Raw genomic sequence first — 16,847 nt, forward strand, 5'->3', positions numbered from 1 at the left:
ATTAAAGATGGTGTCCCGCACAGAGATAGGAGGCATGGGGCTTCCTCCTCCAGGAACGTCAGAAGGACAAAGGAAACATTCTCAAGTTCAAACCTGAGACTTGGGCCAGATTAAAACTGGGTTGCAAAGGAAGCAGTGCCATTGTCTCTTCTATCTTTTCTGATTCACTGCTGTGCAGTCTTAGACAATTCTAGAGAATTTGCATTCTCAAGTTGAAGCCTTGGTTCTGAGCAGCATGTGGAGTGATAACAGCGCATCTTCTAGAAAGAGATTGTAGATGCTGAACAGATAAATCTTTCCTCAGAATGGGACTTCTTGACTATAGTTCTCATTTCTGCAGTCAAATGCCCATCGTTTCTTCAAAGGATTGTGAATCCTTTTTTCCCCCAAAAGAATCTGTCATGTTCTTTAAAGTGAATGTGTATAAATGTTCTCTTAAGGAGTTACTGTTTTTAAGTTCTTGTATTTTATTATTATTGCTTTTTAAAATATATCTTAATATCTTACATAGATATTGTGTTAATCACAACTAAGTAATTTGCAAGTGGGTAGGCAACAGCTAGGTGTTTCTCACCTTCCTTTACACTAGTCGTACATACACACTGTTAGCACATTTGCTGGAGTGATCACTGAGCCAACATTAGGTTGCTAAATGTGAAGAGCATTTCTTTTTCTAAGGTCATTCATCCTTTGCTCTGATTTATCCACCCTAAGGCTGCCGCCCTATTTCTGATTGGCAATGAAATAACATAGAGTAATAACATCATATTCCACTCATTGAGCATTTACTATATGCCAGACACTGCACTAAGCCTTTCACGTACGTTTTCATTCAATCCTTATGAGAAACCACTGAGGTGGTTTACATTATCTGCATTTTATGATAAGAATACTGAGGCATAGAGCAATTAAGTAACTTGCCCAAGTTAAACAGCAAGTAAGTATTGGAGCCAGTATTTGCATTTAGGAGTGTGAATCCTGACCCCTGCCACTGTTTCCAGGAAACCAGCAAGCTTTTAGAATTATGTGGGAATAGGGGCCGGCCCGGTGACACAGCGGTTAAGTGCACACGTTCCGCTTCGGCGGCCTGGGGTTCGCCGGTTCGGATCCCGGGTGCGGACATGGCAGCGCTTGGCACGCCCACATATAAAGTAGAGGAAGAGGGCATGGATGTTGGCTCAGGGCCAGTCTTCCTCAGCAAAAAGACGAGGATTGGCAGCAGTTAGCTCAGGGCTAATCTTCCTCAAAAAAAAAATTTTTTTTTATGTGGGCATGATGTACCCAAGGGAAGCTGCTTCCTCCCACTCCCAGTACACATGCCAGAGCCTTTCTCTCGATTAAAAACTTGCTTGGAGGGGGAGAAAAACTTGTTTGAATTAAAATTTTTTCTTTTCCTTTGCTTTCTTTTTATCATGGAGATGCTTTCTATATAGGAAGGTTTTGCCTATCAAGTCATTCACATTTTAGTGTGAATCACTGAATTTCCAGACCTGCTCTTATGGTTGTACCATTCTTCTGATTACAAAGACCCTATCCCTCCTAATGAACTTTGAACCCAGATCCAGTATATTCAGTCAGTTTGCTCTTACAGTTCTGCCTCTGCCAGCTCAGATGCATCTCACCCACTGTCCGTAGAGACAATATCTTTTTCCCCTATAATAAAAATAATACATGCTCATGGAAGAAAGCTTGGAAAATACAGAAAAGACAAAGAAAAATTCATATGTTATGTGCTATTGAGACTTGAACATTAATACTTTTATATGATTTCTTGCAGAATTTTTTTGTGTAGATATTTTATAAAGATATATACATATATGTTTGAGTCCCTTTTTCTGGTTAACTTTATAGTATAAGCATTTTAATGCCATTTTTAAAGACGTTAATAACTTCATAATATTCAATTATGAGATACTTATTATTTGACATTTAGGTTGTTTCTGATTATTTTTATTTCTCTTTAAGTAATGCTGTAATGAACATATTCATACAGAAATCTGTGTTCTAAGTTTTGCTTGTGTCTTTAGAATAGGTTCTTAGAAGGGTAATGCCTGGGTCAATTTCTAATGATTCTTGATGGGTTGTACTGATTTATATGCCCCCCCCACCCCCGCCCCCTGCAGCTGAGGCTTATGTCGCTCGCTGCACCTTTGCTAATAAGGAGAGTTATCTTTTAAAAATATTTTCTGTTTTGGGGCCGGCCCCGTGGCCGAGTGGTTAAGTTCTCGCGCTCTGCTGCGGTGGCCCAGGGTTTCGCCGGTTCGGGTCCTGGGTGCGGACATGGCACCACTCATCAGGCCATGCTGAGGTGGCGTCCCACAAAGCACAACTAGAAGGACCCACAGCTAAAATATACAACTATGTACTGGGGAGATTTGGGGAGAAAAAGCAGGAAAAAAAAAAAAAAGAATGGCAACAGTTGTTAGCTCAGATGCCCATCTTAAAAAACATAAAAAAATAAAAATATTTTCTGTTTTGATACGCCAGCAGTTGTCATTGATTCTTGTTTATGAGTTCATAACAAGTAACCCCTTATGAGGATCTACAACGTGCTAGGCACTGGGCTAAGGATCTGGGGATTATTTTTTCACTTAACAGTGAACTTGAAAAATCTGTATATTTATTAATCATTTGTATTTCTTTTTTTTACCCTTTGCTCATTTTCCTCTTTGAGTTTTAGTTTTTCTCTGCATTTTGTATGAATTCTCTATTTTATATTATTATTATACACCATATTTCATATTTTTTATAGATTTTTCCCATTTTGCTTGCCTGTTGATATTAATGATTGTTATTGGTCACATATAAGTTTTACTTTTTAATGTAATCAAATATATAAAACTTTTTTCTTTTGAATATTTTTCATTGCTTTTATACGTAAGCAATCCCCCCTGTATCCCAAGATCAGTTATTCAGCTATATTTTCTCTTAGTTTTGTCTGATTTCTTTTCTTTCGTATAATCTGCTTGCAGCTTTATTTTAACATATCGTTCAGTGATGTCTACTTTCCATTTCTGCTGCTTCTTTTTGAGTCCAGATCTTTTCTTATACTTCCCACGTAGCCTACTGCACTAACCGCCTCTTAACACTAGTCTGACCTGATCAGTTGTGTGTAGCGTGGCCAGATTAAAGCCCCCTAAGTATCTCTTAGGGCCCGCTCCTCCTCCTAGCCTGTAGAGTAAAGCCACACTCTCGAACCTGCCGCTCTGGGCCTGCGGTGATTTGCCCCCCTGCTCCGTCTTTCTCCCCATCACCTTTTCTTTTCTTAAGATTTTATTTTTCCTTTTTCTCCCAAAGCCCCCTGGTACATAGTTGTGTATTTTTACTTGTGGGTCCTTCTAGTTGTGGCATGTGGGATGCCACCTCCGCATGGCTTGTTGAGTGATGCCATGTCCGCGCTCAGGACCCGAACCGGTGAAACCCTGGGCCACCGAAGCAGAGCACATGAACCCAACCACTCGGCCACGGGGCCGGGCCCCCCATCACCTTTTCAGTGTGCACACCACTGCGATCCCCAGAACACACTCCATACTCCTCCCACTTGTGTCTCTTTCTTCTGCTCACTTAACCTGGAACACCTCCTCACCCCGACCCGACCGCTGTTCTTTCCTGTTGAAATGGTCATAGTCCTTGGCCAACACCAGCCTTTCCAGGGACTGTTAGGACCCCCTGAGCTCCACTGAGTTGGGGGCTCTTTATTCCTTGAACCCCTATTTTATTTGTTCCTCTCTAACGGTATGTATTACAGTTCACAAAAACACTTGTTAGGGGTTTTTTTTCTTGCTAAGAATGCTTAACTTGTAAGTCAAAGTACTATCCATATGTTTACTGGAATCTCGTATTTGGTGTCATCAAGGTTTTATGCTCATACATTTGGAATAATATTTTTTGATTCCCATTGTATCTTGCCTTATTATATAGCATTTTTTTAGACAAGTATTATTTGCAAAACAGTTTATTTAAGGTCTTTCCCCAGTTGCTGTCGGCCTTCTCTAAGACATAGAACTGATTCCAGCTTCTTGAGTGTGTGTCACCCCCTGGCGCTCATATGCAGTGTGACCCGGAAGAAGTCTTCTCTATGTGCCTTGGTTTCTTTATTTTATAAGGTGAAAATAGTCCTTCTTGCTCATTAGCTTCTTGAGAATGAAATGTTCTTTTAAATTTTTTGTTCCTGAGAAGAACTGTTTTAAGTGTAATCTGTACAGATAATTGTGTGTGAGGAAGATTTGCCCTAAGCTAACATCCGTTGCCAATCCTCCTCTTTTTCTTGTTTGTGTCTGCTGAGGAAGATTGGCCCCGAGCTAACATCTGTGCCAGTCTTTGTCTACTTTGCATGTGGGACACCTCCACAGCATGGCATGGAGCATGCAGAACTTTAACCACTCGGCCATGGGGCCAGCCCCTGCACAGATAATTTTTAAAAAAACAAAATGTGTGTTTTCATGTATATATATATTATGTCCTTGCCTCTTTGCCTGAAACACAGACATATCCATTTCTGTGTAAACCTGAAAAAAAGTTGGCTATAAGTCTCCTGTCTGAAATGCCTTTAAAGGCCTTCAGCTTTAAGTCTATTTACAATTTGCTGGTAAGATTATTTTTGCAAACAGTCCTATAAAGATGGATGAACAAAGGTTTTTTTTGCCTCTTTTACTGAAATCTTTCCAAATCATCTCACTCCTTTAATACACTTTCCTCTGCTCCCATAGCACTGTACATGTCCATATTATGGACAACATTCATTACCAGGCCGTGTCCTAATTCTTTGTGGGTTATGTTTCCATGATAGAACATTGCACTGCTTGAGGGCCAGCTCCATATTTTGTTCTTAGCTTTTGGCCATGTTGGAAAAGCCCCAGAAATGAAGAGTCCAGTCTTGGGACTTCTCATTCCCAACCCTTTACTTAGAGAGTTCTTGAGGTCATTTTTACTGAGGATGAGTCCTGGGGAAAGATCTCTCAAGAACACTCTTGCATTTCCATTCCTTCCAAGAGTGTACAGCACAAACTTTGGGTTATCCCATAGGCTTTCTCCTGCCCTTCTTGGCTGTGATAGCTAGACTGGCTTTGGTTTCTGGTGGCTCTCCTACAAATTCTCAGTTACTATAGGTCAGTTATTTGGCCCGCTTTCAGAATTTGTTTGGTTTAAGAAGACAGTTCTGGAATGGATTCTATATGTGCCTTAACAAGGCATAAGAGGCTCTGGTTACCCTTTTTATTTTGAGCGTTGGTGTTAAGTATCAAACCAAAAAGGGACATTTAGATCAAGGGCATTTTGCCTCATTGTACTTTGAGTTCAAGGTGCTGGGAAGCACGGCGTCTGTAACGGGAGCTATTACTAACTACCCTGGAGATGAGGTCTGGAATGAGCCGTAACCACACCTTGTGTTTCACCCATCATCTCCCTCTGGGGAGCAGAGCACTTTATAAACATTAACTCTTTTACCCTCTGGCACCTGCACTTAAAAGGTAAAGAAGACTGAAGGCTCTTTCTTCTCCAATATAGATGAGGAAACATGGGCCTGGAGAGGGAGCTGACTTGATCAGAGGCAGAGGAGGCATGCGTGGCCCAGGGTGTTTGGAGTCCCAGCGGTGGACCCGGATAGCACGGTGGCCGCTGACACCCAGGAGACGCTGCTCTGCACAGCTCCCCTTTCTGCTTCTCAGAGGCTGGTGGGGGTTGGGCCTTTTGTCTCGTGTGGAATGTGAAATGCTGCAAAGACGAGCAATTGTTCTTCAATGCTTTGTGCTCCTTTATAAGAAAGAAGAAATCAATACACATTTTCTCCTACGCGCACTTGGCAGTACTCCGGCCGCTCGTCCCCCTCCCGGTCCTGCAGGGGAGGCGCAGCTATGCAGCAAAACAGGCCCACCAGCTTTCAGGGGCAGAAATGCAAACTACTCATTTTCCACTTAGCAATCAGGCTTTTTAAAGCCAGTCATATAACTGGTCGAGGTCATCAAATTGCTCACTTGAGTGACTAGTTGGTGAACCAAGTGGGGGAGAAATGGCCCTGTTGGAGACATCCAGAAGCTGAGGGGTCCTGGTCACTACTCCTGGCGAAGGTTTACCTGGCAGGTGTCGGGGACAAACCTTCCTTTTTCCACATTTCTCTCTGATTTACAGAGGAGAGAGGGAAGTTCTCTGAAGGATACTGTTAGAACCACAAAGACTGACAGATAAAGGACATCAATTTGCATTTTATCAATTGATGTAGGTAAACTGTCTAAACTAGAGCCCGATCTCAGGGTGGGTTTTATTTTTTAATCAGAAAATGTGGTATTGATACCTGTGACTTTGTTTATAGCTTCCTGCCATTAAACAGTTAAGTCTGGGGCATGAATAACAAACATTCTGCCGCCATTATTAACACAAGTGGCAGTTTAGGTGACAGCACAGTCTTGCAGCGTCGGGGGTGCGTTCCGTTTTATTCGAGTCGGTGGCAGTATCTCGGTGAGCCTGTGGGCACTCTGGCTGCGGGCCTCCTTCGTGCAGAGGAGATTGTTAGAGCTGAGAGCAGGGATGAGACTGCCAGGGGAGGGTGTCGAGAGAAGCGGGGAGAACAGAACCCAGGAGAAGGGCTGCTCCCAGCCAGGAGGAAGATCAGAGGACAGAGGAGGAGAACAGGGATCATTCCACCCCAGGGGGCGAGTGTCAGCACCGCGGGGCTGGTCAGAGGTAGGTGCCCAGCGCCTCCGACCCTCAGCTCCTTTGTGGCACGCCAAGTCCGTGACATGCAGGCGTGGCGCCTTACGTTTGTCTGCTCAGTAGTTGCTTCTTACATGATTAGATTGGTACTGGGTTTTTAAGTAAAATAAGTCCTCCAACTCATTACGGGAAGTAATAGAATGCTTTGCTGAAACTCTGTGGGTTGACCATAAATACCCTCACTAATTTCTGTGTATTTTGACCCCCTAAACGTAGAAGTTAAACGGGAGCTGAGCCGCATCCTCTGCTGTGCCCAGGCCCTGGGTCGTCGGGCAGTGGTCTGGAGAGGGATACAAATGTAACGCTAGTGTCAGTCTCACCTTCGTGCGGTTGGGGGAAGTGATTCACGTCTAAGCAGTGAAGCATCCCCTGGCTTCCAACAGGAGCTGTTAGCGGGGCTGCTGTTTGAACAGGAGCTTCATCTTCCTGAAGCCAGCAGTCACAAAACCGTAAACACAGCACTGGCCAACTCTATTGCCAGATCGTGGTGGCTTGACGTTAATATTAAACATCTCCAGCAAGGCAGAGAGCTCTGCAGCCCAGCTACAGAATAAAAATAAATAAAAATAAAGAGAAAACCCTGCTAAAAGCAGTGAGATGATTTGTCGTCTTTCCTTTGTGAGGCCATTTGTCTTCTCTCGCATCAAATCTGTTATAAAACAGTCAAACTGTGAAAGTGGAAATCATCCCAGGAATATGGAATATTAATGCACAGGAGAGGAGGCCGCATCCCTTTTGTCTACAGTGCTCCTGGCCACCCCCCCCCCCCACTTTTTTTTGCAAGTCCACCAAGGAAAATTATTTTTCTTTAAAAGAATTTGAAAGACTCGGAGCTAGTGGTAGGGATGATGGAAGTTTCGAGTATTTGTGTTCCTTTGTTCGATGGGAGTGGATCTGTAACTGACTTGGGGATGAGGAGGGGGTGCAAGAGAGAAACACTGCCCGACTCTGCCCCTGGTTCCCTTCTCATCTCTCTCCCCCTCTTCCCTCGCCCTCCTCTCCCCAGCCTTGCAGTTCCTTTGTTTGGGGCCTGAACCTGCTTCTCTGAACATTTATAAATCTTGAGTCTGTCTGATCTTTAGGAGACAGGCCAGAGGCCACGTGTCACCATCTGTAATTTAAGGCTGTAGGGCTAAAAGCGTTTGCAGAGGTTTGAAGGACCTAGTTCTGACCTGACCAAAAGAGCGAATTGGAGCAGACATTCTAGAGTCTCCTTCAAGCACTAGGGAGGATGTGATGAGAGCAGACCCGCGAGGTAATTTATGGGCACGGTTGGCTCCAGCCACTCAGGGTGGCTGGCCCACTCAGAAATGCGTGGTGCACTGCCACCTCGTGGCAGATGCAGGCAGGTACGGTTTGGCTGGGAGCTTCTGACGAGTTCAGCTGGTGTCTGATTGGAGATTTGCCTTGTATCCAGATTCAGGTAATTAGTGATAGATGAGGGCGTTTTCTGAGTCACTATCAGTTACTTTGCTAACTTGATCCTGTTAAGAAGTGAGTGTTAAGTGAGAGAAGGTTGCTTTCTTTTTTACTTCATTTCTTTGTTTTTTGGGTTTTATTTTTTGGCATGGAATTGTGATGAGATTTGAGGAAAGAAGCCCCTGGCCCACATTTTGTTGCTGGGGGAAGTTGGGAGGAGAATGAGGGAGAGTTAAGTGCGAACTTTCGGCTGCATTCAGGAATCCTAAGTTTTCTGCTGTCATGACTTTTGTCTGTCATCCTGAGTAGACGAAGAGTTGCATCTGTCTCTTCACTTGGATTGCGTCCCCAACCATCTAGTGTCCTTGAGAGATGAAGTTCCACTGTGTGTCATCTGCCTCTGATCCCATTCCTGTGACGTGCATAGGTGTACCTCCACCCCACAACCCCCAAAGAGCACAGGGCAATTGCTTGCCATTTGGATCAATATCTTTCCCCTTATAGGTCCTAAAAATATTTCTCAAACACTTTTCTCTCGCCTGTGAAGTCCTAGAGTAGAATGGATTTGGGTCAGAAGAAGCAGAAGGAATGAAAGAGAAAAGGAAGGTGCCATTTTGTCTTGGGTGTTCTGGGGTGCACACCACAAGGCATTCAGACGGTTAGGGCTGGCGGTTAGGTGGGTCCCCTTGTTTGGTGTTGTTAGCATGTGCCAAGTGATAATTGGCAAGATGCCTTTCTCAGTAGCTATTTGGAATGCCCTGGGCATGGTGGGAGCAGAGCAGAAGAGGTGGCAGCTCTGTGAAGGCAGGGAGAAGGCTGTGTTGAGAACCCAGGAGGCAGTGCAGTCTCGCTCTGCCCGCTGTGGGCCAACCAGGCTGCACCAGACCTGTCGGGATTGGCTCGGGGGGTAAGGGCCTCCCTGCCAGTTCTTTGGCACACAGGAGGCTCCGAGGAGTTCTGTCAGGATGGCAAGGGAACTCCAAGCTTTGTCATGGCAGGGATGGAGTGAATTGTTTCTTCTCACCTAGAAAAGAACAGATTTAGTTAAGGGAAGACATCAAATAGGTGAGGGGCTGCCCCAGGGAAGAGCAGTCGGCCTGTTCCTCTCCTGGCTCTGGAACCGCAGAGCTGGGTCCAGCGTGAGGAGGTGTGTTCACGTGTCTCTCCAGATGGACTGGGTTCTCCTGGATAGATCTACTGGATACCTTCACCTTCCCGCTCAGCTTCTGCTGCGTCATTCATGTCTTCGTAATCCTCCACGAAATCTACCAAAGTTCAAACAGGCATTCAAATATTTTTATACACAACTGGAAGGACCTGGAACTAAGATATACAACCATGTACCGGGGGGGGGAGGGTTGGGGAGATAAAACAGAAAAAACAAAAAAACAAAACAAGTATTTTATAAATTTATTGTACCTTTGTGTTAAACTTTGAAGCCAGAGACCATAGACATCTAATGTGTGTCTGTACTTATTCCACAGCACCAATAAGTAAGTTGTTTTCAAAACACAAACGTGAAAAAAGGCAGGCATCAGTAACATCACCAATAGTTTTTAAAAGCACGTGTCTGTCACCAGTGACCATGCTGGTCGGTGTGAATTTCTGTTCCGGCTGCGCCTATACCGACTCATAAGGATTCGGATTTGATCAAGACTCTGCTAGACGTGAGCAGGGTTGGAATTGGAACCCCTAGTCTCACTTCCCCTCTGTGTGCTGCTTCATCCTTTGATTCTTAAATGTAGGTCTGAGGGATTGAGTTCAGCAGAGACAAATGCTCCACCAGCGTGTGTGCAGCACGGGGGTCCTCGGGGTGTGCAGAGAGAGGGAGAGGATTGGAAAGGGGGAGGGGCCAGGATGCTTCCTGGGATGTGTCTTGTGTATTTCGGGAGACACCCCCCCCCATGAAGCAACAAGTGAACAATTTCAAATTAATCAAGGGCAAATTAGGTGTATAATTTTAATCAGGAAAGCAGCAATATTGTCTCCGCTGGCATGTTTGGAAGACTGGCTCAAAACTCCTGCGTGTAATACTTGCTCAGAGAGTAGAACGTACAGTTTCTTCAGGGAGTGGTGGCTTGCTTTCTGCTCTCTGCCTCTGGCCGCAGGGACAGGTAGGTGCAGCTCGGGGATGTCTCGGAGGTGTGGGGGTTTCTGGGCCAGAGCAGGAGGAGTGCGTGTCCTGGAGTGCGGCCGGTACAATTCTTCAGTATCCCAGACGCTGCAAGCTATTGACCTAGCAAATTGAAAGCCCCACATAGTTCATCTGCAGGTTTACTGTGCTCCTTTGTACTGTTTGCCCAAATAGCAGCGTGAAAGACACCGGGCTGGCTGTAGTCGGTGAGGAAGTGCACACGTGGGGCTGAAGGAACACGTTTGGGTGCACATGTCTGGGGCCGCATTGTTAGACACGTCCACCCCCTTTCATTCAGGGCTGTGTGAAGCCGTGCCCGCCATAAAGTGAGTGCATTTCACAGCCAGACTGTGCGGACTTCAAGGTTCTTCAGAAGAATCACATAAGAAATAAGCCGAGTCCTAAGACACGCACACACACGTTCTGTCTTTATGGAAAATGGCTGCTAATCCGTGATCTTTTTTTTTCCAGAAACAGGTTTTATGGTAATATAGTAAAAATATTAAATTAGAAAATGCCTCACTAAGGGTTATAAAACCTTACTACACTAGAGATAGGTAATTATCCCCTCTACAGCCTAAATGACAGTTTAAAAGAAATAAAAATGTTAGTGCTCATTACTTGCTTTTGTAGGTTGCAATAAAGGGTAAGTTAAATTTTAATTCAAGGAAGAGCCCCTGCTATCGACCTTCTACCTTAGGTCCGAGTCCTGTTAATTACTCCATAGGCTGTTCTCCCGCATGATACCCACATTAATCCATTTCTACAGTGGACATTCCCACTGGCCATCGAGGCCAAGAGTGTGGGGGAGGGCTGAGTAAGGGGGAAGGCATTTCAGCTCAGTGATTCAAATCTTGATTCTTAATGTGATAGGGAGCAGGAATTATGCATTTTTTTTTTTTTTTAAACGTTCATTATGCATAGCCTTAAGGGGACCTCGAGTATGAACTATACACTTACCCTGGAGAAGCGGATGGAGACAAGGTTAACCTGAGGGATTGCTAGTTTAGCTTCTCAGCAGCTAAATCCTGGCTAGGAAGGCTGCTGCAGGGGGGTGTCTGTGCAGCAGCAGGCAGTCTGACCTCGGTCCCATGTGGCTTCTTGTTACCTAGTTTCATTTTCAGTTTTTTTCCTTAGGATGGGGTACGGGGTATGGACATGTTCTGTTTCTCTTCAGATGCTTTTACCTTTCCCAGGGCATCGCACCAGATCTAGCCCCTGTCTGGGTTTGGGGAAGACCTCGCTGCTCTCTCTGCCTCTGTCTTCATATTGGGGAGCAGAGACTTTCCAAGGGGAAGGTAGACAGACTGCCCAGGAGTCTATTTCCAGTGTGTGCTCTCTCCTCAAGTGGATCTGCCGAGATGGCGCCCGCGCTGGAGCCGAGGTTCTCCTCCCTCTGGCTTTCGCAGTCGTCCTCCCACCTGACACGGAGCCCAGCCCCGCCCTATTCTGACGTGGGACATCGCCCCGAATGGGAAAAGCTCCAGGGCAGCAAACGAAAGGACAGTTCCCACAACGGTGCAGGGATTGAGGAGGGTGTGCCCCGTAACAGCCCTGCGGTCAGGTGGTTCCTGGGTCTTTCTTTCCAACAGAATTGCAGGAGAACCTCATGGAGCTCTCAGCTGGGGGATCATTAAAACTAACCGTGGGTGGTAGATCACTATGGGACTTTTTTTTGGCATATGATTCAGACGGACTTAAAAGAATTGAGCAACATTACTGTAACAGAACTCTCTCATTCCCATCTACTTGTTCATGTGACAAGGTTTCTCAGCACGTATATGTCTACAAAAATCAAAGAATAGAATAGAATCAGGGGGCCGGCCCGTGGCTGAGTGGTTAAGTTCACACACTCCGCTTCAGCGGCCCAGGATTTCGCAGGTTCGGATCCTGGGCACAGACATGGCACCGCTCATCAGGCCATGTTGAGGTGGCGTCCCACATGCCACAACTAGACGGACCACAGCTAAAAGTACACAACTATGTACGGGGGGCCTTTGGAGAAGAAAAGGAAAAATAAAATCTTTAAAAAAAAAAGAATAGAATCAATGCTGAGCCCTCTTTCATTCTAGGTATAAACAATATTCGTTCATGGATACATGAAGGAATGGAGGGGAAAGCCTCATCCATATCATTCAGAGATGCATTTCCAGTAACATTTTATGTATTTCTTTATATTAAATTTTTACCAAAATTATAATACCTTTAATTACATTATTATTGCATATTTTGATTGTTTCCTACTAATAATGATAATGGTAACACAACCCAGAAGTCATTTTTTTAATTACTTAAAGGCTTATGGTTTCAAGAAATTAAAATATTTTCATTTCAACTTTTCAGAAGGTGTTTCAATTTACATACTTACTTTTGTGGCCAAGAAGTATGATCAGGTGATCAATAAAAGACTTTCAAGCATAAAACAACTAGATTAGGAAAAAATCTGTAGGGAAAAATCAGATGGAAATAAAGTTTAAAAAGAAGAAGATGCTGTACAATTTCCAAGTTAAAGAGTTTGTTGATGTGTTATTTAAATGATTGATGATGGGTATCAAATCATTATGGCGTATAGATTCCATTGGGTGTATTACAAAAGGGATGTAAGAGTTTTATTTTAAAAGTTAGTATTCACAATATTCTGGTAATTATATCCTTTGTGATGATTAAATTTCTCGAGAAAAATTTTATATGTCAGCTAAAAAATGTATAAGGGGGCTGTGTGATTTTGTAAAATTCTGTTGGGGGGGCGGTGCAGCACAACTCAAGGACCAGGACCCTAAGCCCCACCCTAGTGGCCTGGTCACCCCAGCTCTGCCTGGTGGCCAGCGAGTGGGAGGTGTGGCCAGCACGGAGCCTCGGCAGGGAAAGGAGGGTTGGGCCACACTGAGCAGCTGGAGTCTGGGGTTCTTCATCCTGCCGGTGCTCCTGGACCCCGGAGCGTCTGCTTAGTCCTCTAGCGCTGGGGCTGAGGGCAATGGAGAGGGGAGGAGAAGGGAGCAGAAAAGCCGGTTAGGAGGCTGTCGCCACATTCTTGGTAAGAGATGGCATGATCAGCAATAGTGGAGGCGTTGTGGGAGCCGGAAGTTTGAGAGGCTTTGAAGGTGAAAACCCTCACCGATTTGTGGTGGTGGGTGAGGAGGACACAGAGTTGAAATTCCTTGGGGATTTTTAGGTTGGAATAATCCCTTACTCATATTCTCTCTCAAAATGTTTTAAGAACCCTGACCACTCAGCTTTCCAAGTTGCTTTGCCATGAACAGCTGCATATGTTTGTCAGCTCTGCCCACTTGAGTGTGAAATGATGTTCTATCAAAACATGGGTTTCAGCATTTCCCTCTCTGCTCCTGACTTGTGAACCCTGCTGCGGACAGTAACTGCTGCCCCGGCCCAGGCGTTCCGCTGATGTCGCGGCACCGAGTGGGAGCATTCGCTCCGTCGTAATGATGGGGTCTGGTGCAGGCAAGCAAGGCGAGGTTCCAAAGGGTATGATTGCGAGGCACTATACAGCGTCGCGCCTCCGCGGCTCCCTCTCATCAGCCGGTGCAGCCTTAAAGTCATACTGTCCTTTTTGTCATGGCGACTCTCCCCTTCATGCCCTTTCATTTTTTTTGTTGAAATGGCTAGAGAGACTTGTAGTTATTGGCAAATAGGCAGGCCCTAGTGTGATGGAGTGAAGCCTGGGCCGGGCGTTGCTGTCTTTCATGTGATGGAGCTGGTGATTTGGAAGCGAGGCTGCCAGCCTCTCATTTGCATTTGGTCTGAAGCTGCCTTCCACCTTTGTGCGCCAGCCTTGGCCGAGGGCGAGTGAGGCGGATGGAGACAGCAGAGGAACAAAAGAGGCGGTGAACCTGCTTCCTTTGTCTGTAGGCCCAGGGGCTGGTCGGTAGTTCAGGCTGGGGGTACCGGCAAATTCTTGGGATCACATTCCTGTAATAACGTTGGAGGCCCGCTCTTTTCTGGCCTGTACTTCCCTGCCTGCCCTGTGGCCCCAGCATGACAAGGTTAGTTTACATTCTTGCCTTCTGCAGTTTCTTCCTTAAGACTTTTCCTTTCTAAAAGTTTTAGTATGCTCCTCCTGTTGCTGCGTGTTCTAATTCTAGTACCTCTCTTCCTACCCGCAACTGGAGCAGGGTGACCTCAAAACAGACTAGTGGGTTTTTGTGTGCAAGTCTTGCTTAACCAAAACAGCTGTTTGAATGGTGGGTTTTGGTTAGTTTGTTTACTTTTTGTTTTGTTTTGTTTTGTTTTGAAAGTCACATTTGCTGGGATCATGATGCTCAGATAATGAGAGCACTTTTAAAAGCCTGTTTTCTTAACGGGGATGGCAGACTATATTTTATGGTTAGATCTTGAACATAGAAAACAGAACAGGCACAGCTTTCTTCTGGGGTCATTTACTTGCTGGCCCATGACCTTAGCCTTCCCTGAGGGTTGGTGGCTGGACCTTCACGCAGAGGGCAGCCATGGACCACTGGCCTCAGTTGGCCATGTGTCCTCCACGGCCCACTTCCCTAGGGGGTTTGACCTGCTTGGACCCTCGTGGCTCCTCGTCTCTCTGCAGGGAGAGTCTGCTCCCTATGCACAAGGTTCTGGAGCTTCTGTCACAGTGATAGAGGCATCCTTCCCCCATCCCACCCGTTTGTGGGTTTTCCAGGCCTTGACGGATGGCTTTGAGCAGGTGGCTGTGGGTATGTTGCATTTGATAGCAGAAACAGGTTGGAAGTGATAATTAACTTTATTTTCAGGGACCCCAGACCCTGGCTTATTATGGTTTTTTTAATGTCAAAACCCAACTTTAGAAATGAATTAGCCAATCAAATTCGTTATTATGTTGAGTCTGGAGAAGACTGGGGGAGTGGAAGGGCCTCGGTTCACTGCTGAGCAGCTGCACGCGGGCTAGTAATTGGAATCTTGTTGCTGGGGCATTTTCATTGTTTTTCAAGTACTGCCAAGTCCGAGAAAATGTATGAAAACTAAATGATATCCTCCATCCCACGTCTGCCTGAGCCCTCCTCATCCTGCGGCAGTCTCAGACATCCTATTAGAATATTCAATCTTGTTTTCTTACTTGAAGAGCCTGTCTGTAAAGGGCAAACTTATAGAAAACTCATTCCCCAGACACAGGGTATCCAGCCACACTGGACTGTTTACATATCTTGCTATTTGATTGGCTTCTAGGTGTCTTCCTTCCCTTAGATTTGTGAGTAAGAGCTGCGGGATGCATTTTTAATTCCACGGCTGTGTTTGCAATTGAAGAAGCAAGATTAGGGTATTTCTCAGCTCCTTAGTTCTTTTTTAACCTTGAAAAGGTAACCAATGTGTTAACCAATTTGTTTTGTCTCTCTTCTAGGTCAGAGTTGTATCGATCGCTTTTCGGCCAACTTGGCCCCCCTGACGAAGGCCAGAGGGACTGACACCCGCCTCTCCTGCTGCGAGGCCACGGGACACCGGCCACACCCTGGCCAGTTGGCTGCTCCTCCTGCCCCAGTGGAGGAACCTGTTGGCCTGCAGGGCTGAGCTAGTCAGGAAACCCCGTGGAAGGCGTGCTGTTCAGAACACACGTCTATAAAGCCCGGGGAGCCTGGACTCAGGTGTCTGTCTCCAGTACTCCAGTGCGCCACGGACACTGCCGCGTGCTTCTCCAGCCTCACAAATAAAGAGTGTGTTCCCGCACTGCTGCCAAGTGTGCTTTTCTTACACAGCCCGGAGTAAGTCTGATGTAGAGCTGAGCAGGGTGACACTTCAATGTTTTCTAGTCACATGGCCGCCTCCTCCAATATCACGTCAGAGCGGGAACAGTTCTCGGCGATGTGCTGCCTTCTGGGTGGGTAATGTCCAGTGAGCGGTCGCGGCTCTGAGGGGCAGGGATCCCACAAACCCTCTGAGCTCTGCCCAGAAGGCTCTGTAACCTGGCGCTATGGGGGCATTTACCTATTTGTGCTAAATGCAAACCTGTGACTTCTTTTGTGTTTCCTCTTTTCACCCGTAAACATCTCCCAGAGTCCTTTTCTCTTCTCACCATTCCTGAATCACTTTATTGAGATGAGCTCTGGTGTAAATCTAGCAGGAGGAAATAATTCACTTGTTTTTCATCCAAAGGTCAAAAGCTGGAAATTAAATCCCCATAAGGAGGATTTATTGGCCTGCTGTGGTCAATATACAATGGAGATTATCTTGCATAAGTAATGTGCGCACCAGCATACGAGACTGACCATCTCCCATGTCCTTTGCCCAAATCTTTATTTAGGGCTGTGAGATTAGAGGAGAAACGTTGCATCCAGGCAACTGAGTGCAGCTGTAGTTAATACCTAGTCATTGTTTGTAAAGTCAGATTTTGATATTATTGTAAAATGTCAAAACCAAGTGACAGATTTTGGGCCCAGGAGTCCCACGTGTCATTGACTTGGTGTCTGGGGATGGCGGCACGGTGCCCGAAGGCTGGGCTCCAGACGAAGGGAGTCCTGAGGAATCGAGAGCCCAGTGTGGTGCTCACATCAGTGTGTCTGAGTGCGGGATGGGGCCGATGCGGGGCGGAGGGCGTCTCCATCTCACACTGAGTGGCCCTTGGTACTTGGTGATTTGTTTT

General features: G+C 45.8%; 1 protein-coding gene across 3 annotated transcripts in view; it reads left to right on the forward strand.

Moving 5' to 3' along the window:
* AATF (apoptosis antagonizing transcription factor) overlaps positions 1-15,934 on the forward strand; it is a 101,482-nt gene extending 85,548 nt beyond the window's left edge. For all 3 annotated transcript variants that reach the window (XR_011423031.1, XR_011423032.1, XM_005597556.4), the window contains one exon: positions 15,612-15,934. Coding sequence is in view for 1 of the 3 variants with exons in the window: in XM_005597556.4 (XP_005597613.1) it covers positions 15,612-15,675 (64 nt within the window). In the remaining 2 variants the exon portion in view is untranslated. The remainder of the gene's footprint in view (positions 1-15,611) is intronic.
* The last annotated feature ends 913 nt before the right edge of the window (positions 15,935-16,847 follow it).

This window comes from Equus caballus, chromosome 11, assembly GCF_041296265.1.
Source record: "Equus caballus isolate H_3958 breed thoroughbred chromosome 11, TB-T2T, whole genome shotgun sequence".
NCBI lineage: Eukaryota > Metazoa > Chordata > Mammalia > Perissodactyla > Equidae > Equus > Equus caballus.